This window comes from Nelumbo lutea, chromosome 2 (assembly GCF_056320005.1).
Source record: "Nelumbo lutea isolate HS-2025 chromosome 2, American lotus-T2T, whole genome shotgun sequence".
NCBI classification, from domain to species: domain Eukaryota; kingdom Viridiplantae; phylum Streptophyta; class Magnoliopsida; order Proteales; family Nelumbonaceae; genus Nelumbo; species Nelumbo lutea.
The window spans coordinates 54,211,490-54,239,269 of NC_142685.1; the positions used below are offsets into that span (position 1 = coordinate 54,211,490).

The 27,780-nt window shown below is 36.3% G+C and overlaps 2 protein-coding genes across 5 annotated transcripts; one reads left to right on the forward strand and one right to left on the reverse strand.

The window, feature by feature from the left end:
• The first annotated feature begins 1,957 nt into the window (after positions 1-1,957).
• THIC (thiaminC) lies at positions 1,958-13,289 on the forward strand. 3 transcript variants are annotated; one of them, XM_088973639.1, is made up of 6 exons: positions 1,958-2,134; positions 3,577-3,890; positions 4,026-4,149; positions 8,405-9,231; positions 10,048-10,733; positions 13,076-13,289. In XM_088973639.1, exons 2-5 carry the CDS (start codon positions 3,579-3,581, stop codon positions 10,726-10,728), a joined length of 1,944 nt encoding a protein of 647 aa, XP_088829765.1. In that variant the 5' UTR covers positions 1,958-2,134; positions 3,577-3,578; the 3' UTR covers positions 10,729-10,733; positions 13,076-13,289. The 3 variants fall into 3 exon arrangements, with proteins under 3 accessions (XP_088829765.1, XP_088829767.1, XP_088829766.1); XM_088973641.1 differs by lacking the exon at positions 13,076-13,289 and adding an exon at positions 11,748-12,103; XM_088973640.1 differs by having other exon boundaries at positions 2,129-2,272.
• A 4,933-nt stretch (positions 13,290-18,222) lies between these two features.
• Positions 18,223-26,511, reverse strand: LOC148870770 (signal peptidase complex subunit 2-like). Of its 2 annotated transcripts, none has more exons than XM_088973642.1 (5): positions 25,936-26,511; positions 25,639-25,790; positions 25,429-25,510; positions 18,762-18,904; positions 18,223-18,520 (listed from the first exon to the last, which is right to left on the reverse strand). In XM_088973642.1, the coding sequence occupies exons 1-5, from the start codon at positions 26,032-26,034 to the stop codon at positions 18,424-18,426; spliced, it is 573 nt and encodes a 190-aa protein (XP_088829768.1). In that variant the 5' UTR covers positions 26,035-26,511; the 3' UTR covers positions 18,223-18,423. The 2 variants fall into 2 exon arrangements, with proteins under 2 accessions (XP_088829768.1, XP_088829769.1); XM_088973643.1 differs by having other exon boundaries at positions 18,686-18,904; positions 25,936-26,241.
• Between the last annotated feature and the right edge of the window lie 1,269 nt (positions 26,512-27,780).

Below are 27,780 nucleotides of genomic sequence, written 5' to 3' on the forward strand. Positions count from 1 at the left end.
CCCTTCAAACCAAACATAGCCTAAGAGCTCATAGGGATGAAATTGAGAATCTAAAAGAAACTCTAGATCAGTTTTAGTCTCTAGCGGGTCAGTGCATCAACTTTGAGAAATCTAGAGTTACTTTTAGTAGGAATATACACCTTGGGCACCAAAGAATGCTAAAAAAACAACTCTACATGAAAACGTTGAACAACCATACAGAATACTTGGGAGTTCCTATGTTTTGGTCAAGAAAGAAACAACATGATCTAGGGTTTTTCTAATGGAGTTGAGTTCATTTCTAATGGAGATTGGAATGTAACTCTCTTAGAAGGATTTTTCAATGGGAGGAAATTGCAAAGAATCATCAACACTCCAGTATACCCTGAGGAATGCAATGTCTCATGGCTATGGTTAGGACATTCCACAGGGAAATTTTCTTCCAAAAATGCTTACATCTGTGGAACTCGGTCGTTCACGACTCCCATCTCGAAAGAGAAAAGCAAATGGTTCAAAAAAAATCTGGAAGCTCCCTCTCCCAACTAGATTTCAATTGATCTTTGGAGAGTGGTAAATAACTACATTCCAGTCAAGGACAAGACAATCTATGTACTCTTTGTAACCAGGAAATTGAATCAATGCCCCACCTTTTCTGTCATTGTAACTTTGCAAAAGCAATTTTAACCTTTCCTTAATTCCTTATTTCAACACTCTTGGATTTAATGCCTGGAGGCAACCCAACAAGTAATTCATGATAAAAATGTTCTGAGACTGATAATGTGCTGGATAGCGTTAGCCCTGTATTACATGTGGATAGCCAGGATTGAGAAGTGCTTCAATCATAAACAAATTCCACCTCACTGGATTCTAATGAGGGTCAATAATATTTTTAATTCAATCCAAAACCAGGTTCCCAAGCAATTCCTACACTTTTGGAGCTATATGTGTATCTACTGACTTATTGTGCTCACGTATTGGATTTTACTTTCTTTAATGTAAATAGAAGTTTTAATACCCTGGCCCATTCTATAGCCCAAAAGGCTAAAATTTCAATCTTGGACCTATTTTCTTTGTCTACTTATCCTATTAGGACCCGGACTATGTTAATATTTTGGTGGTTGAATAGATATATTTTAGTTATAAAAAAAAACATAATAAAGGTATCTGAATCTGAGTTGGACTGAATTGTATATTTCTTTTTTTTTTTTTTTTTTGAATCTCATGGAAAACATACAGTATCAGATTAGAATCCGAATTTTCTGTCCACAATTTTACCCACACCAACCCCACAAAACATCGCAGTCACACATTGAGAATATCTTATCCTCTTACCAATGCATGAAGATAGTGTTTCATGGATAAACGTGGATAGAGTTCTTATGGGTAGGGATGATAATTTTTCCCATCCCTGATGGGGATTTAACTTCCTCAACTCGATGGAATCGGGGATGGGGATTGAGATCCCTACCCCACCTCGATCCCGATTATATATATATATATAATTATATTATTTATATTATATATATCAAAATATATTTATAATATTATTTATAATTTATAATTTTATTTATTATAATTAAATTTATTTTAAAAAATACTATTATCTAAAAAAATATTGAAAATTCGCTTTCCACAAAAAATTTATGTCAGGAATCGGGATTGAGAACAAAATTTATTCTGACGGGGTCGGGGACGGGAATGGGATTAATTTCATTATCGGGTCGGGGACGGAGAATATAATCCGCGCCCCTAATCCGCCCCCGTTGCCATTCCAAGTTGGTAGGAGATCCGATTGGAACGTATTTTTGTATCAAAGTTCTCGACATTTGCAAATTGCTCTACGTTTCTATCTAGTTGTAGTATATATGGTTCGTTCATGGAGCGTCATCCACGTCTTGTAAGAAAAATATCTGTCTGCCACGTGGACGTTAAATCGCTTTTCGTGATTTTTTTATTTATCGGTGAAGTTGCTTTTCGTGACATCCCTCACTCGAGTCACACAACAAACGGAACATGACAACATTACTCTCCTTTAAATGCTCACGTATTTGCTGCCTTTCTCCTATCACTGCGCCTCTCTCTCAGTCACAGGTTAACTGGGTGAGAGAAGTCACTCTTTTTATCGGTGAAAGTCATCGTCTCTCTCTCTGATCAGGTTCACGTTCTTTCCGACTCTTCCCCTTATCTATTTCTCTCTGTCAATTTCTTTTATCGAGGTTCTTTGTCTGCAATCTTCTATTTCTTCTGGAATCACCTTTCAACCTTCGAGAAACTTTCATGCATTTCAACTGAAGTAGGTTTTTATTGTTCGTTTCCATTTTTTTTCCTTTTACTTCTTTCCGACCTCATCGAACTTTCTCAAGCTGTTTTGTAGGAGAAAAGAGTTCTTCTGTCTCTTCTTATGTATTTGTGAATCTTTTGCTTCAATCTTACACTTTGGATCTTATGCTTCTGTTTTGATAGGAATATTCTATGTGCTGGTTTAAGAATAGGGATGAGAAATTGAGCTTTTATTTTATTTATTATGGCAGAATACTATACAACGAATTTGGAGGTGTTCGTTTTTTTGTTATACTTTTCTTTTTAAATTGAGTTCTGATCAGTTGGTCGTGAGTAAGCATGGGTTTTGATGAACTTAACATCCAAAAGATAGAACTTTTTTCTTTTAAATCAGTGCCGTCCACTCATTGTCCATATTTCGGAGAGCTCTTTCAAAAAATATAGAAGAAAAGCTTAGTTTTGATGATCTTGAACATACAAAAGATAGAAATTTGTTTCTTTTATTTTCATTACCGGATTCATCTGATTTTCGATGTAGGAAATCTTCTACATGATACCCTTTGATATACAGGTACCATACATGTATCTAGTAGACTATATAAGTGGTATACAAGCTTTCTCATGTCTTGCCCCTTTGATCTGTCTGTCTTAGGATTATTTTATGTATAACCTCTTTTGATCTGTCTGTCCTTTTGTGATTGTTTTGTTATTGTTAATGGTATTTCTTGTGCATGCCTTTTATATGTGCAAATAGAAGAAACAGCGAGAAATCAGAGCCCCTTTGCACCAAGGGATATTTTGGCTGTAATTTCTCAGCTTTATGAAAATGCTAAGGTAGCTTGGAATTGTTTTAGGTGCAGTCCAACAAAACCATAACTTTCTGAATCTAAATGGGAACTTATGCCAATCGGTTTGTGAATCCACCCATGTACTTTTGGGAACTTAAACCACCTACCCTAGCAAGGGGCCAGTACTTGGTGTAATGGTAAAATGTTGGTCTGCCAAGCATGAGAACTGGAGTTTGAATCTGAAGGAGGCCTGTTTTTGCAATAAAAAAGCCAAAGGTTAGAACCCTATCTAGTCTGTCTTGGGATCCCTCCCAAGACCCCAGATGGGACCAACATTGGGTAATGGCCGTTTTTAATCCAACTACCCTACTAAAAGATGATTCTAGCTTGATAAAGCTCTGTGTTGTTAATATACCAAGCCTGTTTTGATCCATGATAAGGTTAATATCTCTTTCGTTTTCTAGTTATAACTCCTGGTAGTATATGTGTTTTGTCGTTCTTGATTTGCTTATATTGTTTCATACTCCAGAGATGGCATCAATACACACTGCATTGACACCTGTTGTGTGCAAGAAAAGCAAAAGCTCTCCTTCAGTTAAGTTGCTGAATACTTCCTTCCTTCCCGGCTGTGATGTTGGTGGGCATGCTTCAAATGCGTGGGAAAAGGAAGTACCTACTTCCATGAGGTACAGCCCTAGAGCTACACTAACGTTTGGTCCCTCAACTTCTAATCCAGAAAAGACCAAACAGAGGAAACACACAGTTAATCCTGCTGCTCCTGATTTTCTTCCTCTTCCATCCTTTGAACAATGCTTTCCAAGGAGTACAAAGGAATACAGGCAAGTTATGAGTGCCCCTTCTTTTTCTTTTCTGGTTTTCCTTTAGCTGAAAATTTAGATTGATATATCCTCCTATCTGGTTGAAAATTTTACAGGTCTTTGAAATGATTTTCATGTTCTTTATCTGTTTTGCAGGGAGGTTGTTCATGAGGAATCTGGTCATTTACTCAAGGTTCCATTTCGGCGGGTTCACCTTTCCGGGGATGACACATACTTTGACACCTATGATACAAGTGGTCCTCAAAATATTAGTCCACATGTTGGTATGAAACTAACTTCTTTCCATTCTCATCACCCTTTTTCTATTGGTCTACTTGTTTCAATAATCTATTATGTTCTTCTATAGACATGCTTTTATAGTGAATGTTGCCTATACTCTTCAGTTTCATTTTTTTATTTGTTTTGTTGTACTCTATTTGAGTCTATTCATTGTGGGGGCTTACAATTAATGACTTGATCATTAGTTTTTTTCTTCTCAACTTTTCTTTTATATTTGGAGAAATGCTTCTGTTTGATCTCGTAACTTGTTGGAATGATAAGTATCCCGACAATAATTTAATCCTTATTCTCTGAGTGCTTAAGTTATTTAGAATACCAACTTGTTAAACAGAAGATTTCTTTTTGTATTTTTTAAATTAGTTTAATTGGTTTTTCCATCTTTACCATCTTACCTTGGACTATATTTTTCATCAAATGGGATATTTAATGCTTAAAACAATATTTGTACCGCTTCCAATAAAAAAATGCTTAAAACAATATTTATGCTGTAGTCCAATAAATGTTGTTAGACTTGGACTGGACAGAGAACCGTTTTGGTGACTGGATTATGGGTTGAACGGTTCAACTGCCTGCTTCAACCATTCAACTGAAGAAAATAAAGAAGTGAAAATATAGAAATAAAAGTAAAAATAAGAATGGTCCTAGAATACCTTTTAGAGCTATTTTGTATCACAATAAGCTTAAAAAAGTAAACATTAGTGTATAACACATATTTCTACATGTAAATGGGTTAGTTCGACCAAGTCAACACTTCCAAAAACTGGGCAACCCTTTCGCTGCAAGTTCCCAGTTCTGGAGGTCCAATTGTCTGATCCTGTTTTGAGTCTGGCAATATTGTTCCAGACAATGCAAAGAAATAAGTGTTTGCTAGATTTTACACAAAATCTAGCAAACAAAATATTCATGGAATATCAAAGAAATAGGTGTTTGCTAGACAAGTGGTCCTCTTCCATTCCACTTGAAACAAAATCTTCATGAATATCAAAGAAATAGGTATTTGCTAGATTTTGTTCCAGACAATGCAAAGAAATAGGTGTTTGCTGGACAAGTGGTCCTCTTCCATTCCACTTGAAAGAAAATCTTCATGGAATTTTTTTTCCCAGTATTATTACACATTATAGGGGGACTAAGGGGTAGGGACAGAGCAAGGTGCATTTGACATCCACTGACCTTAACACGGAAAGCCTGCAGAGGGATGTTGAGTTACCATCTCAGCTACTGGGTCATTGTCCCATCTTCATGGAATATCAAGAGAAGAGGTCTTAAAAAGGATTTCAGGAATGATACATTCATGGCTGGCAGACTATTCATTATTCAAAAGTAGACAATCTTGTTCTTTTTATGATCAGAATTTCCTTTTTGTTAGGAGTTCATAATTCTGGGTGGGGCTGATGGTTGGGTATACTGGTTTTCTTTTTTTCCCCTCTTGTGCAGATTCTCTTTGTACAGGGGTTGGCATAGTTGTATGGTTTCTATGATTATTAATGGAATACTTTACCTTACAGTTTTCAAAAAAAAGAAAACATTATAAGGTTTTGGACGGACTTTGATCTCTGAATTGTTTCATTTGAAATACAACTCTTACTACATAAAATATGCAAAATGTCAGTTAAAGATATGGAAACATTTTGATAAAGGTCTAAAATAATTAAAGAAACATAAGATTGGGAGGTTCTTTCTGTAAAAATAAATAAAAGTAGAAAAGGATAAGCTATCCATAAAACTTAAAGAAAATGGATTTATCAAAAAAAAAACTTAAAGAAAATGGCGAAGTATGATAATTTATTAAGTCCCTAAAATAGGGTGCTATTTGGAGTACATCATATTGCAAAGACAAAAGATATCCCTATTTATAGAGATAAGAGTTTATATATTGTATACAAGGGTCCTTTTTTTCTCCTTTGGAAAAAATACTATTGCAGTATTAATAGTTGTTTTCCCAGCTCATCAAGAAGGGAAGTCCCTAAAACATCCCATTTTTAAAACTGAATGGTTGTAAAACTAAAAACTAAAGTTCGGGCGTAGGGTTTGGTTCTGGCAACACTTGTAAATGGGGTACTTGCCACATTGTAAATGCAGATTCTTTTATTAATTTCAATAAAAATTTCAAGTTATCCATAAAAAATCCCATTTTAAATATATAATTAAAGTATTAAAACACGTAAAAAATCATAAATAAGTATAACCTATCTATATTACGAGGGCCGACTGTTTTAGATGTCTTTTGTGGCGTAATTTACACTAGGGTTTCCATACAGTGTTATTCTTAGAACAGTTGGGTTGCTCCATTGTGACATGGGTGACCAGGGTTCAAATCTTGGAAACAGTCTCTCTCTATGTGTAGGTGTAAGGTTGTGTACATCCGGCCTTGGCACAATGGTTGGGTTTCTCCATTGTGACTTGGGTGACCTGGGTTCAAATCCTGGAAACAGCTTCTCTGTATGTGCAGGGGTAAGACTGTGTACATCTGTCCCTCCCCAGACCCCACATTGCTGGGAGCGTCATTGACTGGGCTACCCTTAATATTATGAATAAAAATATATGATGTTTTCTTAATTTTATTTCTACAGAACAAAAGGGCCACTGGTTTACATGTGGTCATATATTTATTAATCAACCCTTTGGTTTGAATATATTTTCTTTTTCTGAAGACTGAAACATGTAAATGAATGTGTTTTAGCTATACTTCAACAAGCTAAATGATAGTCTATATTTTGGATTAGTAAGAAAGGTGGTATTACTATATCAAAAGTGGGGTGGGGTGGGATTATATACAAAAGTGGGGTGGGGTGGGATTATATACAAAAGTGAGGTGGGATTGCAAAGAAAGATATATTTCAATTGAAAAGCCTGAAAGAGAATATTCCTTTTCCACAAAAATGCTTTGAAGAAATTTTGTGTTTTTCTATTTTGTTCTTATTTTATTAGGATTGCTTGGGTAGCACATTAGGATTTCAACTTCTTTATAAATAGAGCCTTGTTTCTCCATAAATATCTATTTTCTGCAACTCTTGTTTTTCTGTGTTTGATTCCTCTCTCGCTGGAGACACCTTTGACCACTGGACTCTCTCTCTCTCTCTCTCTCTCTCTCTCTCTTTCTGTGTGTGTGTGTGTGTATGTAAAAATGCTCTTGTGCTCTTCTTCCTTATCCTCTGTTCTTTATTATTCTTTTCAGAATTAAAAGGAATGTGATTCTGAGTTAAAGAAAATAACTCCTCCCTTATGAACTATGCTGCATCACATTGTGGGACAAGTTAATTGTATTTACCAAATTGAAAAATTGTATATATCATATAGTTAGGACAGAAGACTTAATGCAGAGGATGGGTTGTCCTTGTCAGCTATTGTTTTAGCTGACTATCCACCATGCCTGGGTTTACAACAACAAAGCTAAAGAAAGCTGTTAAGTGTTGCGTATTCTTCTTGTCAGTCAGGTGCTGTTTGTGTTAACTTTTTTTTTGTACTTGTATCTATTCCTTGCTATTAGCTTTTAGCAGAACTGCAGACAGGGTTCTAGAAAATGTTTTTGCTACCTTGTGTCTATATCATCTTTTCATTAAAAATACAAGTTTTAATTTCTTTTTCTTCGTTTTCTTCTCCATGAAGGTATCAGCTTCTCCTCTTCTACTTGGGCTTTTTAGAAAGTTGAAAATGATCCTATTGAATAAACATTTAAGTTAAAAACTCTTTGTACTCGTGGGAATATTAAAAATTTGTGATTTCTTTTTTTGCACTTCTTCATTTTCATGTTCATTAAGCTTTGAGATGATGTCTCTTCATTCACCATGGATGGCATTCTTAGAAATTGGGGTAGATATCCATGAAGCAGAGTTATGGGCTATGCTGCATAAGGTTGGCCAAATTTCTCAACTTCAAAGAAGTACTGGTAGAAGGAGACTCAAAGGTATTTATTGCATGGATCAAGAACAACTAAGCAGGATCTTAGAATTGGTTGAAAAAAAAGAAACAGGATCTTAGAGGTACAGACGTTTGTTAAAGGAAATTACAAAATTTTCATTGGAAATTGGAACACAATATGAACCAACTTTGAGGTTGGCGAACTCCTTAGCTGATGGATTTGCAAGATCTGGGTTCAACAGGAATAAAATGTTTTGGGGCACCATACCAAATGGGTGGATTGTGTAATCAATTGGGGGTTAGCTGAGGCTAATGATGTGAAACACTTAATCAACCATTGCAATTACTTTTCTTACTTGTTCTTACAACTTTGTGAAACAGGTCTTCCAAAAATACGCAAAGAGTGGGTGGACAGGCGTGAAAGGTTAGGTGGGCCTAGATATACTCAAATGTTCTATGCTAAAAAGGGAATTGTCACTGAAGAGATGTTATTCTGTGCTGCTCGTGAGAAGCTTGATCCAGAATTTGTTAGGTCAGAGGTTGCACGTGGAAGGGCAATCATTCCTTCCAACAAGAAGCACTTGGAGTTGGAGCCAATGCTAGTTGGAAGGAATTTCTTGGTTAAAGTTAATGCAAATATTGGAAACTCAGCTGTAGTTAGCTCCATTGAAGAAGAGGTACACAAACTTCAATGGGCAACAATGTGGGGTGCAGACACTGTCATGGATCTCTCTACTGGTCGCCACATCCATGAGACCCGTGAGTGGATCCTACGTAACTCTGCTGTACCAGTAGGGACTGTCCCCATATATCAAGCCCTTGAGAAAGTAAATGGAATTGCAGAAAATCTCAGTTGGGATGTTTTCAGAGATACCCTGATAGAACAAGCAGAGCAGGGTGTGGATTACTTCACCATCCATGCAGGGGTTCTTCTCCGTTACATCCCATTAACTGCGAAGCGCATGACAGGAATTGTTTCCCGTGGAGGATCTATTCATGCAAAGTGGTGCTTGGCATATCACAAGGAGAACTTCGCTTATGAGCACTGGGATGATATCCTTGACATATGTAATCAATATGATGTCGCACTATCTATTGGTGATGGACTGAGGCCTGGGTCAATTTATGATGCCAATGACACTGCTCAATTTGCTGAGCTCTTGACTCAAGGGGAGCTGACACGCAGAGCATGGGAAAAGGATGTTCAGGTAATGAAATTATAGACTTTCATAAGTTTTCCTTAAAAGGTTTACATGATATAGATGGTCCTCTTGATAAAGGCAAACTAATTTGAAGAGCCCCCACTGAGGCTACACATCCTCAGAAATCCCTTCTGCATTCATGATCCCAAGTTCAAACAAAATGCTCATATGCATTTAGGATTTTTAGGGATCCATAGTATAGTGCAATTGTGAAAATGCATACTAGTACCTAAAAATGAAAATGAAAGACTGTTTTTGATATCGGGAAATGCTCCTCATGCCACATATTTCAGATTTCAGTTACATGGTATCCTTGTTTTCATCATTGTTTTCTGGTATTGTGTAAGTGGTTTTTTGACTGATGTTGTTGCTATTATTGTTGAACTTGCGTGAATTCTTGATCTAAAGAATCACTGAAATTTGAGACTATTAGAAATTCTTGACAGAAGTCATCTCCGCTAATGGCCTAAATTTCAATTGCAAGGGATATAGTTCAATAAAATGGCATGTTATATCTTCAAATAAAAAGAGAAACAAATTCTAATAGGTAATCCAATGAGATGAACTACTCACTCTATTGGGGGGGGGGCTATATACATTCTACCGGTTATGTGCTCTTTGTTCTACATTTCACCTTCCACTTCACTATTTAGTTTGAAAAATTTTCCAAATTTAATGTGCTTGTGAATTATGTAGACTTTTTCTCTCTCTTAACAATAAACAATGTATATTTTTCTCTGAATTGTTAATGGACAAAAAATTTTCAAATCTAATTTTAACATAGTAAACCTTACTATTGTTAATACTATTTGGCTATTTTAGGTTATGAATGAAGGACCAGGACATATTCCAATGCACAAAATTCCTGAAAACATGGAAAAGCAGCTGGAGTGGTGCAATGAGGCACCATTCTACACACTTGGTCCATTAACAACTGATATTGCACCTGGGTATGATCATATCACATCAGCCATTGGTGCTGCTAATATTGGGGCTCTAGGAACTGCACTCCTCTGTTATGTAACACCAAAGGAGCACCTTGGATTACCAAACCGGGATGATGTGAAAGCTGGGGTTATAGCATATAAGATAGCTGCTCATGCGGCTGATTTAGCTAAAGGTCATCCACATGCTCAAGCCTGGGATGATGCACTGAGCAAGGCAAGATTTGAGTTTAGATGGATGGACCAGTTTGCTCTCTCTCTGGATCCCATGACTGCGATGGCCTTCCATGATGAGACCCTGCCATCAGATGGTGCCAAAGTGGCACATTTCTGTTCTATGTGTGGACCCAAGTTCTGTTCTATGAAGATAACTGAGGATGTCAGAAAGTATGCTGAAGAACATGGATACGGTAGTGCTGAAGAGGCTATGCAACATGGAATGGAAGCAATGAGTGCAGAATTTTTAGCAGCTAAGAAAACTGTTAGTGGGGAGCAGCATGGTGAAGTTGGTGGAGAAATCTATTTGCCTGCAAACTATGTTACAGGTTCAGTGGAATGATGAAGGTCAGTGTTACTGGGATTCTTATTTTTGAAGCTCGTTTACTTTTGCCTGACATATCTGTTTTGCTTTCTTTCTCCAATAACTTGCTTATTATAAGGTCATAACCACAACAAAGACACTTTGAGAAGTCTGGATCTGCTATTAACATTGGCTACTAACATTACCACAGTGTGCTACCTATCCTCAAAATGTGTTACTGCACTTGTCTGAGAACTCCAAATCATGCCTTCCAAAACCACACTGGTTTCCCCCCACCTTCACGATCTGTGTGTGTGTTTGTCTCTTTCTATGTATGCATTTTCGTTCAGACCGTCAGTGAAACTCACACAATGGTAAGTTAGTAGCCAAAATTAGCAGCTAATTTTAGTTGCTGATCTGGACACCACTTGAGATGATTATTACACTTATTCTTTATCAGCAACAGTTACTAGTCATTTTTATTCAAGTCTGAAGAAAAATCCAACCTTCTAAAGCCCTTGAAAGGAGACTAGTACAAATAGCCACATGCTGACGTACTCAACATAGCTCAACTAAGCCACAGCTTGACATGCAACTAAAATGTTACATTAATGAAATACAACCAAGGTTCAAAGTATCGATACGATACGAGTTTCGGTCGTATCGTATCGGTACTTAGAAACGGCGAAACTTTATTTATTTTTTCACATTTTGGTTTTTTGGGAAGCTTTTAGCATGCTTTTTATTATTAAAAAAATTGGGGGTCCGAAACACCTGGAAACAGGCGTTTTGGACTGTATCTTTTTCAAAAGATACGATACGATACACCCTGTATCGGGCGTATCGTATTGATACTTTGAACCATGAATACAACATTGTTCCCTTGAAAGAAGGGGACTAGTACAAGTAGCCACAGGTTGACATACTCAACATTGCTTGACTAAGCTATAGCTTGACATGCAACTAAAATGTTACATTAACGATATACAGCATTCTTCCCTGGATGAAACATTATTAACCCCTTCCCTATCTAGAGTGTCTGACTTCTTTATTTGCAGGTATTGGTACTTGTCCTGGTCAAGCAGTTCATACGAGCTCAATTCAACTCAACTAAGCCTTGTCCCAACTATACGGAGTTAGCCACATGAATCCTATTCCACCATTTCGCTCTGGTGCCATATGGAAAGCAATTAACATACAGTAAATAAAATTGGCTGAATCATCTTTGCATGCTTGTGTACCGCATCACTTAGTCTATGTTCATCTGTTTCTTACTCAATATTCAGATGGTCCATAACTATGGGTTCTTCCCAAAACTTTTAAATACTCAATCACTTCAGCCTTCACAACAAGGGAAACTTGGTGGGAAAGTCTGGTTCACGAGAAATGCAAATTTCAGTTTTGATCGCCTGCATTTTTTATTTCTCCACTCTTCGTCATTAGCTCTCAGTCCATATAATGGGAGGGCTGTTTTTTCCCTCCATATCATGAGAGTTCAGTTACTGATACAGAAAAACTCATGGTATTTGCACTGTAGTTAACAAAACCGAGTTTACAATAATGGAAACTAGGATGGTGGAAAAATATTCAACTCCTTGCTCAAGCTTAAGACTTTTATTGTTTGAAAAGAAGAAAGTCTACTGAGTGCATATCAACATGCCTTCCCTCGTTGGTAAGGAAATACAAGACTACAACAACAAAATAAGTGGAGTTCAATACTCAACTCGACTAGGCTTGTCCCATCTATATGGGGTAGGCCAGATGTGTCCTGTTCCACTATTCTGCTTTATTCAGTGCCATATCTGTTGTTAAATCATGGCCCCTGAAGTCATTTCTCAATTCTTACTACTTTAACAACCCGTGTCCTTTTTGGTCTGCCATTAGCTTTCTAGACCTTTCAATAAGTGGAGTTCAATTAGAGAGAGATTTATGCTGGAGCTACACCTATTGCCTTTCTCTGACTATTTACTATGCAAGTTGAAGTGCTTGATACGGGCATGGTATCCATTTTGAAGTGTCCATGCAAAATTTGTCTTATTAGACGAGGTAAAACCTGATGTGGCAAATGGAAAGTAGAAAGGGGTGTTTTTATAGCTACTTATCAACTGACTGCATGTCATGAAGTACATTTCATGTAGAGGTTCATTGATATGTCAGTACTTCACGGACAATGAATGTACATTCTCTACCAAACCAATAAAAACGACTCATTTCCCTTGAAGGATCTCTCTAAACTCAACCCATTGTTTTCTTGTTCTAATTTTTTATCAGTGTGTAAATTCTGTCACATCGTACAACTATACAGAATTCTCTGTGATACAAGTTTCTCAAGCATCATCCAATATTTGACTTCTTTTAGACTTTAATTACCACACCATTCCTACAGGGATATTTTCAAAAGTTTCGTTTGAGCTTCTTGGAGCCCTGTCTGGTGGATGGTTGGCGTTCAATAGTGGTTTATGGTCTTCATTCCAGGCTTTAGGTGAGAAAGTAGATTTGTTTTTTTTTTTTCTTTTTTTTTTAATAGCTTCAGGCATATCATTCTTGTTCTACTTGTTTTAGAGTACTTTATTAATAAAATGGGTTATATGTATTATCTACTTTTGTTTTCTCTTTATTTTCTGGACTCTCCAATTAACTTAAAAAATGCACCGGGGGTGCCTGTGCCTGCTTCAGTCCCGGCCTTTTTTTGCTGGGAAAAGGGCAGGGCTGGCTGAGAAAGTCCCTTCGAACCTTAACAGGATAATGCCTGCGTAGGGAGTGTGCATTTCCGTTTCTCCATTTTTTTCTGTGTTTTCACAGGGATCAGGCTTTCCATCCATGGTTCTGGCTAGCTGATCCATGTAGGGCAGCTTTATCTTCATGGTCAAGCTTATTTATCCTTGATCTGCGGAGTATCTAAAATTGCTTCAATTTTCAATTCTTTCATGCTTTGATCTTAATTTTTAAACATCGCTGGATGCTTGGCCAATCAGCCACGTTAGTTGCAACTTTTGGGAAATTTAGAGGATGCATGCTGCTGGTCCTGCATGTGAATTAGTGTCATCTTTAGTTTTACATTCTTTCACCTCAAAACTTACTATCTATATTCCTGGATCGATTTCCATTTCTTCACACACTTATTCTATTTTCCACATACATGTTATCTTGGAATTCTGCATTGCTATTTAACTATGATTTTTTTAATAGGCAATAACCATAATTTATGTACATATGGATATTTGTTAATCTGAGGCAACTTTACTGTCTTTCAAACCAACTTATCATTGTTCAAAATATTTTATATTTTTTTTCAATGGGTCTGTTTTTTCAACTTTTTTTCTTGTATCATGCTTCTGAAATCTGAATATCATGGTTCCTCAAAATCTCACGAAAAGCGACTGTTTTGATATCAAACGCACTTTTTTGTTTAACATTTATGTAAGAGCTGCAGTCATACAGATTTTTAAGTACTGGGTTATTGGTAGTTCCATAATTCCAAAAGATACAATTAACATGGCTGATGTCTCTTTGTTTCGGATGATAGTTTAAACCATCATCATGGTCAAAACATCAACAAACAACGAATCAGACTGGCATTACTGTGATTATGAGTTGTAGATATTGATTAAAATAGCTGATTTCTATGTGTGCATTTCCATCCTTGAAATTCACAAGGTTTCGTCATTGTCAGATGCTGATGGGAAATTCCCACTTCCCAGACCTTCCATATGATAATAGGAAAGTAATATATGATTCTCAATGCCGTATTTCTACTGTATGAACTCTGCATGGTAGTATGTTCATAACATTTTGTTACTCTTGATAGATAAAGGTAACATGATGCATGCTTAGGGACAATGCAGTAAGGTAATATTGGTAGTTTTATTCTGGTAAGGTTAGGATCTTGGAAAGTTTGAAGTGTTAGTGTTGCCTCCATTCATGTTTTAAAATATATTAAGAATCGCCAACATGAGACCCAGAAACAAGAACGAGGTTAGTTCATATAGGCTAGGCTACAAATTGCCCTCAGACCAATGACGCCTAAGTTGGCATGATTCCCGTTGGTTAGCACACACCTTGTCATGCTCATAATTGACAGGTTCATAGTTTGGTTTGGTTGAACTGACATTTGGTGATTCATTAATTGTCTAATGAAGCCAAGTACCATGATATGAACGTTTTTTTTTTTTTTTGAATCGTTGCCTCAACAAAAAAAAAATGGAAACATCCTTGAACAATTTATTTGTTTTGAGAAATGAAAACAAGTCGGTTTTGTAAACAATCCCTGTTTTTGAATCTATCAAAATAATGGTTTCTTAAAAAAGAAAATTTTGGAGTACAGATATTATATGATCTGTGAAACATCATATCAATCTTCGCACAAATGCATGTTTTTTAAACTAGAAAATTTCAACTACACGCTTTTGAATTCAACGTAGAAATTAAAAACACATAATAGCCCAATAGGGAACATGTTTTCGTGCGTGTGTGTGTTTTTTTTTAATTTATTTTGTTTTCAAACTTGATGCTTTTGATTTGTTTTTGAAACTCAAAACAATTCACACCGGATTAGCACCGCTTAAGCAAAGTAGATGGCCCAGAAATGTCTTTCGCCAGCCTTATACTGAGAGTGATTCTCTGAGAGATTACTATTAGCTAGGGCTGTTAAATGTTAACAGTGCCCGGTTGTCTGAAAATCCTCGAGGACTGATCCTTATCTGATTCATTTGTAATTGGACCATATTAGTCTACTTATATCCAATCTAATATTGATTTATCAATGAATGTTGTGTTTTTTTTTGACACTTTATTTTGTCTGATGTCTCCAAAGAGGCAAATTGTCGTAGGTTTAAGTTTTAGCTGCATTTGGCACTCCTTATTTTAAGGGCTTATCTCCTTTTTGCAGTTAATGCTCTTATTAACACTGAGTTTTTAATTAAAAAAAAGAAGATATAAGTCCTTAAAATAAGAATTTTCAAATGCAACCTTGAACAAGTAATTTTCAATTCACTTTGTTTGTGAAATACACTATTGAAGTCTTTTTTTTTTTCATTTTATTAATAATATAATATTTTTATCATTTTTAGTTTAATTTATTATACTATTCAACTTCCCATTGCCATCCGAATTTGATTCGGCAACCCTATTATTGGCACATTTTCAGTAGAAATCCACTATTGAATAAATAAAAGGGTCATTTATTAAAATACCCATATCCTATATAGCCAATTTACTTAAATCGATTCGACCTTGCCTTAACAGGCTTTGGAAAAAAAAAAAAATTACTTGAATCGACCTGTTAAGATCTGTTTGTATTGCCGGTTTGCAAATGGTCAGTTAACTATCCAAATTGAGAGAAAATGTTTAAGGGCATGCATGGTTGTTCGTACCCCTAGGCCCTAGCACCTCATGTCAAGCTTCTATAGAAAGAAAACCAATCCCCGTAACAAAACTTGGAGAAGATATTGAATGTGTATGATTGGGGTTTCATGTTTTATGGGTTGCAATTGGTTTGCATTAATTAGAATTGTAACCCCATTGTGACGTCTTCATCTTTTTGCTGATATGGTAAAGAGAGTGCAAAGTTTGAGGGCTTTGGTACTCGAGTTAAGAAGTGGCCAAGCCTTTGAAGTAGACCTTTAATGTGGGCATAACCCACTTTTTTCGAGTCGCCTTCATTGAACCAGGCCGTGCCTGGTTGGGCCATTGGCTGGCACGATTTTACTGTTTTTAAGAAAAATTAAAAAAGAATAATGAAAATTTGAAAAAATGAACAAGATAAACAATAAATTGAAAATTCTCAAAATTTTATTTTTAATATTATACAGTTTTCATATATGAAATAATATAATGAAATTGGAATAAAGTCGTATAATAAAATTAAAAATAAAAATTTATATACATATATGCATGTATCATATGTGCACACACTGTATTGGGCCATACTAGGTCATTTCCCCTGCCGTTCCATGGGCTTGGACCCTCTAAGCCTGGGTTGTTTTTTAGTTCTACCTTGAAAACTGCTGACTATGTACCCTCTGGAGCGAGATTAAGCCGTGGTAAATATGAGGGTTTGAGTGAGTTGAGGAAGATGGAAAGGGAGAGGTGGGACCCTAATGTAGGGGTTAAGCCTTTTTGTCTCTATGACCTAATGCTTTGGGACTATTTTCTTATAAAGAGTTTAGCTAAATTTTACAAGGGGCAAGATATTTTCATTTTTATTTTCTTTTGATTGAATTTGTGTAAACAGTTGTTAGGGTTAAAATTATCACAAGGTCGAGGCCGATTAAATAAATCAGTTGCAAAGTATAAGGAGTGTTTTTATAAGTGGCTTTAAAGTCATTTAGTTAGTGGCACTTATAAAAAAAAAGGGGACTGTTTATCTGGAAATGTAATATTAGCTTGACTTTCTGTATCCATTCTAATTCTATTCCTATACAAGTAGAATGGTTGTTCCTCCTTAGGTCGTTAGCCTTTATTTGTGCTTGTGATTCTGGGGACTTGTTAACTCGGTCTTGTGTAGCCCAAATGCTTATTTGATATTTGAAAAGTTCAACGAACTGGAAATCACTTTGAATTGATGCCCTTGAATCCTAGGTCAGAGATAGCAACTTAAGCCTTTGCATTAGTCATAAATCATAATTAATTTGCATTGAGTTATAATGATCAATTAAGTATACGGTATAAAAGTAGCTCTTTTTAAAATTGGGTCCTAATTTGCACGTCGGCAAGACGTAAGCTTATCGTGGACTCTTATGAAGAGAATTCAAACATGGGAGCGGCCGAAGAGTAGCAGGACTAAAGAATCTACGAAGTTTGGTGAGCGCTCGGGTGTTTACCAGTCCATTAAGATGCTATTGGCATAGAAGTATAAAATTAAATGGGAAAAAATGTCTTGTATGAAAATGGAGCTTCTACCCAACGTACAAAAAGAAACTCATCTTATTGCGGTCTAATGCCACCTGTGTTGGAAATTTTAATGCTTAATTAAATAACTGAATTGCCCTACGAGCTACGATGCACGTCTAAAATTACAATACAGAACAGGGGACTGTTGATGCGAGAGGCGACTGAGTCTCAGAAACTATTCGGTTTAATGCAGCATCATAAGCCAGTTCAATATTCGGGTCAATTACGGACCGAGCGCTTCCCAAGCATATTACTTGAATTGCAATGAAGTTTAACTTGCATTGTCATTTGTCAACAGCAGGGGCAAGGGGCAAGGGCAACCTCTATTTCCTTCTTCAGAATAGAAGATATTATTAGAAATACGGTAACAGTTTCTCCCAGAGAGGGGAAAGTGGTAAGCATTGTTAACCAAATTGCTTTTGGGAGGTTGATTTTCCTTGTTTGTTAATTGGGTTAGAGGTTTTATATATATAGAGGAGAATGTGAGTGTGACATCTCTGAGATTGAGTCTAATCCACAACTGTGGTAAGGAATAATTTTTGGAATGTGTTTCATTTCATCTAGTCATTTATCAGAATAATAGAGCACTAATCAGTAATCACTAATCTCTAACCGTACCTCAGATATAATGCAATGAATCGATACCCAATAAGCTCATAAAGAGGATGGATTAAATGATTAAGCTACGCTTAATGGCGAGTGCATGTTAGTGAACTGTTTATCAAGTAAGTAAAATTTGGATGGTTTCAGGATTTCTAATTCCTAAGACTGGGAGTAGCACCCTAGGAATGGTGCTGCTGAACCCTGCCTCTGTACTATTGCACAAAGGTTAATAGCGTCAATTCATTTGCTCTTCCTGGACTCTCCGGCATACTGGTTGATTAGTTCATCAACATCTTTCCAGAACAGACCTTCCACGAGAACGCCATCCTTGGTAAACCTGCATCATTGTGCATTTTGTTCATGAAACTGACATCAAAGCTAAAAACACGGGTACTTGTCAAAAAAAAAAAAACAAAAAACTATAAACGCAGGTAGAAAAAAAAATTAAAATTGTAATGATCAGAATTGAAATAATTGCAATACGAATATGCTACCAGCCTACCACACTCGGAAAGAAAGTTTCTCACTTCGCATGCACAAACACAAACGCATACACAGAGAGAGAGAGAGAGAGAGACCATTGAGTGACGCTCTTGGTAAATTCTACTGGTTTCTTAGCCGAGATTGATGTCGGATCTGCACTTGCCACTGTCAGTGTGTACATGTCAGAAAATCTAGGCAATTTAGAAGAAACTACCAGACCCGTACTGTTGAAGGATCCCTGTACCAAATAAATAAATGGAAGTAATTACATAAGGGTTAAGGAACATAGGATAGTTTGATAGCAACTGAAGTGGCAGAATTTGAGCTTTGCCTCTTAGTGTTCACGAGGCACTAACTCCTTATGGCCGAAGCTGATGTTGGTTGATTTCATCACCAAATATTTTATTATTTAATTATTTTATACACTTAAAGACAAAGCAGTAGGTAATTCAGTTCAACCACTTCATCAAGTAATTCGTGTGTAAGAATGTATGTTGAAGATTAATTAGTTTTATGATGTTTTTTCTGAGTAGATATTTTATGTTAGTTGTTAGATAGGAGGTGGGAACCACCACAGTAGTTATGTGAGTCCAAATTTTATTATACTTTTGAGTGTTATATATGCTGTTTTATGTTTTACCGCCCTATAAGGGCATAGTTGTCTTTATACTGTTCTATTATTTTAGTATAAATAATAAGTGAAGGGGGCGACCAGATTATTACTCTATTTTCTTTTCAATTTCTCTTATTCTCCTCTCTTCAAGATACTATTTTCTTTCATGTTTTTTAATTCAACAGATTTCTACTTGGTATCAGAGCATCGGCTAGGGTTTCTTGAAGCATACTCATGCAGTCCTAGATCAGCCGACTACATGAAGTAGTAAAGGGCTGATTGATCTGGCTATAGATTGCCTAGTTCTTAAGAGTTTTTGGTGGGATCTAGACATCAGGAAGGTGATCTACTGTTCGACATCAAAATCAGAAAAAACTGAAGTACGGGGAAGAGTCCCCAAAAAGTTGGATTCTTTGTTTTTGATCTGATCTTGGGCACCCAGATATTGTTAGTTTTCTTTTGATTTTCTAAAGATGACGGTTTGGTTTCTAGAATTTTCTAGGCCTCTCGGAGCGACCGATTAACTTTTCTCTCTGTTGGGAGGAGAGAGATTTCCCTCCAACTAGGGTTTTCTTCTTCCGGAAGGGTTGGTTTCTGTGTGTGTGATATTAAATTATTTTTTGAAAGTCTCCAATCTATTTTTTTCTTACTGTTGAACTGTTTGAAGTAAAATGGAGAGTTGGAATACCGAGATGAAATCTATCGGTACTGTGGGACTGAGTGTTGGAGGTAGTAGTGATATTTTTTGGTCTGAGATCATTACTACAGTAAAACTTGATGGTACAAATTATTTGGAGTGGGCACAATTAGCTAAGATGGCTATTGGTGCCCGTGGAAAATTTGGGTATCTCACTAGGGAGGAGAAGAAACCTGATACAAACTCTTCCCCATGGGTGCAAGAGATTACATGGTAATGTCTTGGCTGTGTAATTCCATGTTACCTCATATTGCAAAAAAAATCCTATGAGCTAATATTGCTAAGGAGATTCGGGATGGAGTGACTGAAACCTAATCTCAGAAGCAAAATGAAGCTAGAGCCTATCAGTTAAGAAATCAGGTGATAAGTATGAAACAGGGAGAAAAACCTCTTGCTATGTATTTCTCTATGATAAAAACCCTATGGCAGGAAATAAATCACTTAGAAACTGTGGTATGGGAAAGTGTAAATGATGCAGCAACTTATCACAAACTGGTAGAGAGGAATAGGGTTTTTGAGTTCTTGGGAATGCTGTTATGACCTAGTGTAGAGGAGCAAATTTGTCACTATGGATGTTACCTTTTTTGAATCCACATTCTTCTTCTTGAGTGTCTCTCCTCAGGGGGAGAGTTTTGGGGAGAACTCACAATCTGTTCCTCTCCCTGTTTCTGTGGTGCCTCTATCAGTTCAGCCAGCATCTACATCAGTTCAGCCACCACCTGCACTACCAGTTCAGCCAGCACCTGCACCTCCAATTTCATTACCTGAGCCACTACGAGCAGCCTCACAGCAATATCAGCGCTGACAGGTGATGGTTGACTCCACGCATCCTCAACACACACCATTCTCTGTCAGCCCTTCTAAAACTCTAGATTCGGCAGATACAGTTCCAGGTATTCCTCTTGAGCCTGAGCCTAAGCCTGTTATGTTTTCTGATGATAATGTTTTTGTCCCTAACACCATTGTTGCAGCTGATCCCACTAACCTTGATCTTCCCATTGCACTTCGTAAGGGGAAGAGAAAGTATACAGCCCATTGCATTTCACACCATCTTTCCTACAGTGCCTTATCACCCTCCTACCATGCTTTTTTTCCCTGGATTTTGTGTCTATACCTAGGAATGTTACTGAGGCTCTCTCCAAACCTGAGTGAAAAACAGCCATGCAAGATGAGATGGATGCTTTGGTCAAAAACCAAACTTGAAAAATAGTTGATCTCCCCCTAGACAAGGAGATAGTCGGATGTCGATGGGTATTCACAGAGAAGTATAAGGCAGATGGCAAGATAGAGAGGTACAAGGCAAGGTTGGTAGAAAAAGGGTATACTCAGACCTATGGTGTTGATTATCTGGAAGTCTTTGCACCAGTAACTAAGATGAGTTCAGTTCATATCCTTTTATCTCTAGCAGCCACCTATTCATGGCCCTTGTTCCAACTTGATGTCAAAAATGCTTTCCTCAATGGTGACTTACAGGAGGAGGTATATATAGACATTCTAGTAGGCTTTTATGAAAATGTTGGTAAAGGAAAGGTGTGCAGACTCAGAAAATCTCTATATGGACTAAAACAGTCACCTAGGGCTTGATTTGACAAGTTTAGAGGGGCACTCATCCGTTTTGGATACACAGACACAATCTGATCACACCCTCTTTGTGAAGATGAGAGATGCCTTGGTGTCAATTCTGATTGTGTATGTGGATGATAATAGTGGTGATAGGAAATGATCTGAAGGAGATTGATGATCTCAAAAAATCATTGCAGCAAGAATTTGAGACCAAAGATCTTGGTGAGCTCAAATACTTCTTAAGGATTGAAGTTGCAAGATCCAAGCATAGGATCTTCATTTCACAGAAAAAGTATGTACTTGACCTACTGCGAGAGACTGGGAAACTTGGGACCAAACCAACAGACACTCCTATTAATCCAAATCACAGAATTAATGGTGTGGATGGTGAATTGGTAAAGGATGTGGGGAGATATCAAAGAATGGTGGGCCGACTATTGTATTTGTGTATGATACAACCAAATATTTCTTATGCTGTCAGTTTTGTGAGTCGGTACATGTTTGCACCTCTGGTTAAGCACTGGGAAGCTATTGAGAGAACACTTGCATATCTGAAAAAGCACCCTAGCAAAGACATTCTTTTTTCAAATCATGAGAATCTAAAGCTAGAATCCTATACAGATGAAGACTGGGCAGGATGCTTAGATGACAAGAGGTCTACATCAGGAGTGTGTACCTTTGTAGGTGGAAACTTGATCTCCTGGAAGAGTAAGAAGCATGCGATTGTGGCAATGTTAAGTGTAGAGGCTGAATATAGATCCATGGCTCATGGTGTCTCAGATCTTCTTCGGGTTAGATCTCTTTTGAGTGAAATTGGGGTGAAAGCAGAGGAACCTATGATGTTATACTGTGACAATCAGGCTGCAATCAATATTGCCCATAATCCAATTCAGCATGATAAGAAAAACACATTGAAATTGATAGACACTTTATAAGATAAAGGGTAACAACCGAAGAAGTTTGTTTGTCTTATGTCTCTTTAGAGTTGCAGCTGGCTGATGTTCTCACTAAAGGGGTGGCAAAGAACAAGCTTGAACATGATTTACGCAAGTTGGGAATGTGTGACATTTACTCCCAACTTGAGGGGGAGTGTTGAAGATTAATTAGTTTTATAATGTTTTTCTGAGTAGATGTTTTATGTTAGTTGTTAGATAGGAGGTGGGGACCACAGTAGTTATGTGAGTCTAAATTTTATTATGTTTTTGAGTGTTATATATGTTGTTTTATGTTTTGCCACCCTATAAGGGCATAGTTGTCTTTGTACTATTCTATTATTTTAGTAATAAGTGAAGGGGGCAACCAGATTATTGCTCCCTTTTCTTTTCAACTTCTCTTCTTCTCCTTCTCTCTTCCTTCTCTCTTCAAGAAACTACTTTCTTTCATATTTTTTAATTCAGAAAATTCCTATTATGTATAAATGTGTTTGTATCTGTGGGGGTTATGGAATCAGAATGCGGATACATCCTGAGTTACACCTGTAAGGGAAAATACAGAATAAATCATATCCCCCAATCAATCCAGAGTTGGGCAATGAATGGCTTGGATTCATATTGGACATAAATTCAACTGAAGTGGGTAAACTATAGTAGTTACTACTTAACTAGAGCTACACTTAATGTGGAAATGGAGCAAAAGAATCTATAGATCCCAATTCCAGATTTTGATAAGATAGGCAATTTTTGCCTTTTCAAGTGGAAGATCATGGGGTGCATGCTCATTGGTGGTACATAAGAAAGAACCACTTGAAAACCCCAGAGCTTGATGCATTTTAGGAAGAACACCGCAACCAAATTCCTAGCAAAAATCTTGAAAGGAGCAAAAAAGTAGTTCAGGATATTCCAGGTTGATGGTCGGAATCCAATATAAAGAAAAGATAATTTCCATATCTCCCTTCACAGCAGTTTTACTTAAAAGTAGTCTTTCTTCTCTTTTTTTTTTTTGTCATGGTAATATTTGTATCAATATGGAAAAAGAGGAACAGAAGTGTGCAAGGATTTACAAAAAGTAACACCCTCATCCCCACCACAAAGAAAAAAAATTAAGAAGGTACAGAGCTGTCACAATAAAAAGAGCCTACCCCGGTCGGATGATCATCAATTGTAACATCCATCTTCTCATTAATATAATGGAGTAAACTTTCTTTCCTTAAGGCTGTGTTTGGTTTGAAGAAAATGGTAGGGAAGCCCATACAAGGTTTATACAGGTTTCCCTACTTTTTCCTTCAAACCAAACACAGGCTAAATAAAAGGGCTATCCGATGATGTAGGACTAAAAACAGCATCCATTTATCCAAATTCATAATGCGAATATGATCTGGTTAAGGGTGGTCTGAATTTGATCTGTTTTTAATTGGATAAAATACAGATCCACCCCTATCCTTCTGATAATATATATACTACATAAAATTTATATTGTATCTATTAGTAAAAGTAGTTTGCATTTTGTATGTAAGTTTACTAATGAGTCATAGGGTATTAGGGTTAAGTCTCAAAAAAGTTCCTTTTTTTTTTCATCAGTGTCTCCTACAAGTTATAACCACAATTTATTTTACTTATGATAATATAAAGTCATTTTTTGTTCAATTTATTAATTATATATAGTATTTTAATGATTTCTAGTTCATATTTTTAAAGGTATTAAATATCTAAATTTGATCCAATAGATAAGATTTGATTTGTATCTGAATAATGGGGACCCACTTACACACGCACACGTATATAGGATGTATTAACCAATGTTTTGAAAATTGTGCATAATGTTGAATCAAACCAAACGGAACAATGAAACAAATCATATATCATAATATCATTGCTATTTTTAGAAATTTGTAAAAGATTAGAAACATATTCATTAAAATCCTAATATATGTAAAAATGAGTTTACCACATTTTTACCAACATCCACCATACGTAACGCGTAAAAAACAACAAAGTTTACTACTTGCATAGCATAAGCATAAAATTATATAGTTAAGTCTTACTACAAAGTCAATTTACCCATAGAGAGTGGCCTAATGATGAAAAATAAACTAAAAACAAGTTCTTAACTAGGTTTTTAACAACCCAACCCAAGCAAATCCTATTCTAGTAAAGAGATATAAAACAAAAGCCTCTTGAAGAAAATGACAATGCACAGAACCAAGTTCCAACCAATTTATAAGAATCTCATTTATTAGATAAATCATCAGATTTATGAATGGAAGGTATGCCTTTTTAGAAAAGGATTTGATCATAAGATTCTCATCAGAAAACTTAATATTCATGATTTCAGTCATGGAATGTATTGTTAACAGTAAGATCTTTACAGCACTGGTATCAACAATATGCTAATAAGAAACACCGACAGTAATTAATTTTGTTTCCTAGGTCAACCTGTAACTTCAAATTAACAGTTAGCATGGGAGCATCTCTTTCGTGGACATAAAAAACGACCAAGAGAGATACTTGACACAATAACAAAAGTTGAAACAAAAATTTCTACTATTACAAATTCATCTTCAGGGCTTCCAAAAAAATAGTTTTTTCGGTAATATCCAAAAAATTAGTTTGGCACTGATCAGAACATCTTCATAATTCATTTTTGCTACCAGTCGTTCAAGCACTTACAGAGATTTGAACATACGGAAGAAGTTCAAATGCATTACACATCCAGAGATATAATCTTCCATGCCACATATTAAAACCACTCTAAGGGATACACTCAGTTAAATAACCTCCAAAGCATAGGACAACAGAAATATCAACATTTAAAATGCGACATGACCAACCAAATCCTAACTTGTAACACTAGGAAGAATGCTTACTGATCCCCAAAAAGGAAGCTAGGAAGAAAGCAGCTAGCACATGATTCCATCTTTGATGTGAATTCTTCTGGAATTAGGAAAACTTACAAGGAGAGGATTAGTAAACAGGACCGCATTCTTTTCCTTCGTGAAGATGATTAGCTGCAACAACCCATTGAAGACAATATACGTGCCAGAGTCAAGGCACAAACATAACTCTCTCAAGTTGGACTTCCACAGAAAGACTAAATTGTTTTCGATGCAACGATACAGAAAAACAAAATCATAGGAAAGTGGGTTAGAAGAAGAAAAGGATATAATATAATGCACCCGATGAGAATATCTTTGTTCTGGGGGAATTTCTTCGGGTAGAACTGAGCAACAAGAGCGATGATGATGATGGTGATTCCCATGAACAATTTGATATTGCTCATCCTCACGTCTTCAACATATCCGCGAGTGGTGACTATCTACAAGAAGAAAACCTCTAGACACTCAAAACTTCATGAATCCAAGACATTCAGGGGGGACGGACAGACTAATCTATTCATAGAAAGAAAGAAGAATAGAGAGATTAAGGGGTTTAGATGATCTAATCGAAATAGAAGAATTTACCTCAGTAACGGATTCATCGAGAAGATGTTTAATGGAATTTGGATCCATCAGGTTCGCCTTTTTAGGATTTTTGGGAGAAGAGCTACCGTTGCTCGCCATCAGGTTCGCCGGAGATCCGGCAATTTTACAAACCGCGCGCACGATAGATAATAGAATTGGGAATCTCGCTGGCTAGTGGCCGGTTCAAACTAAAACCCCAATTTCTATCGAGCATTGACGAATGACGATTTTGTTCACCGGCCCAAATCCAAAGGGAAATTTACTAGGAGCTACCTGATTTCGAAGTTTCCTCCTGTCTGCTGCCTCAAAGTTTAGAAATTTCTTCAAACATCCTATTTATTTATTTATTTTTACTTCTATCATCCTTCTTTTCAAATTAATAGATCGTGTAAAATAGAAAAACCTCCCCTCAATTTCTGACAATTATATAATCCTCATGATGTTTTGACTTTAACCGCAACAACCAACAAAGCCTTCTTTCTTGGCTTTTAATAATGTTCAAGAGATTTAACCGCAACAATCAAATGTGTTGAAAGTTGAAACAAATAGCAAAACCAGTGAACCCTATAATAAGTTCATATTGGCTTACCAAACAGCCCCGGATTGCTATTTAAGGAGTGTTTTTTTGGATTTTAAGAGGGGGAAATTGTTCAATAGGATTTTGGTTTCCATTTATCAATAATTTTATATTCATTTTTCAGATTTATATGGGGATCAGAGAAAGTATATTTATCAGGTAAGTGATACATATCTCCTAAGTGGATAAATAACTTTTCCGCCTAAGAAAAAAATTATTAACACTTGAATGGAACAAAAATGACTCATTTAATAATGAATTTTTATGATTAAAATGATTATTACCTTATTTACTAATAAAATAAAAGAACATGTATAAATACACTTACCCAAATAAATAACTGAAAAATGAACTAAACCTTAAAACCCCACACATTACTATAATAATCAAACCAAATTCCTCTTTTTCCTTTTCTCTCCTTTCCCTTCTTCCCCTTTACTTCAGTGATGCAGTCTCCTCATCTCATTGTTCAGCCATGGCTGTATAAGCCTATTTTTCTTGTAAGGAAAGGAAGGACAAAAGAAACTGTGCAGTGAAAGCAGTTCCATGTAAAACTCTTGCTCTGTTCCAGCCTCCAGGTGTGTGAAATTGATGATAGTTAACTCCGTTGCCGTTGAGAAGTCTTCTCCGTTTAGAACAAGGTAACCGCTAACCACACAGGAAGTATCGTCACCCCTTTACTAACGACAGTTAACTCCATCGAGTAGTTTCTCCAGCCGAATCGTGTTTTACAAAGTCATCGACATTAATTTTACTCATTCAGAATTCGAAGCCTTCCTGAATTTTGGAATTGATTTCTGCATTCTTAGGGTTTGTTTATCTCATTAAAGAGAACATCGTAACTCAAGGCCCTTTGCCCTATTGCCTTATCGGTGGTTTCTCTTTTTATAAGAGATTTTTTCTAAAGAAAACCAATGAAAGAAATAAATTACAATTCTTGCCTTCTTAAACCTAATGGACTGTTTTTTTATCCGTATTAACACTAGGTTATAGAAGTGAGCTCCAAAATTGTACTTGCAATCAAAGATACCAGATCACCTATTGTCACCATTAACATTAAGAATAAACGAAAAGAAACGATTATCTTCACCTTTGAATAAAATGTACTTGAAGGTTTCAATCCCATAGACTTAATAATTTGATCAACTTTACACTTTTGAATCAAGGTTTTTAAAATCGGACCGAATAAGGAACAATTTTTTATCCGGTTTTGGGGTCAAATAATTTGGCTGTCTGGTCTAAACAGATGACTCATTCTGACAAAAAAA

Excerpts from the sequence above, each read along its gene's own strand:
- THIC (XM_088973639.1), top strand. The coding sequence starts at position 3,579 with ATGGCATCAATACACACTGCATTGACACCTGTTGTGTGCAAGAAAAGC. Across the intron at positions 3,891-4,025 it reads GTACAAAGGAATACAGGCAA|GTTGTTCATGAGGAATCTGG; the intron begins GTTATGAGTGCC and ends TTTTGCAGGGAG. Across the intron at positions 9,232-10,047 it reads CATGGGAAAAGGATGTTCAG|GTTATGAATGAAGGACCAGG; the intron begins GTAATGAAATTA and ends TGGCTATTTTAG.
- LOC148870770 (XM_088973642.1), bottom strand. The coding sequence starts at position 26,034 with ATGGCGAGCAACGGTAGCTCTTCTCCCAAAAATCCTAAAAAGGCGAAC. Across the intron at positions 25,511-25,638 it reads CTCATCGGGTGCATTATATT|GTATATTGTCTTCAATGGGT; the intron begins ATATCCTTTTCT and ends TGACTCTGGCAC. Across the intron at positions 18,905-25,428 it reads TGTTTACTAATCCTCTCCTT|GGATCCTTCAACAGTACGGG; the intron begins GTAAGTTTTCCT and ends TATTTGGTACAG.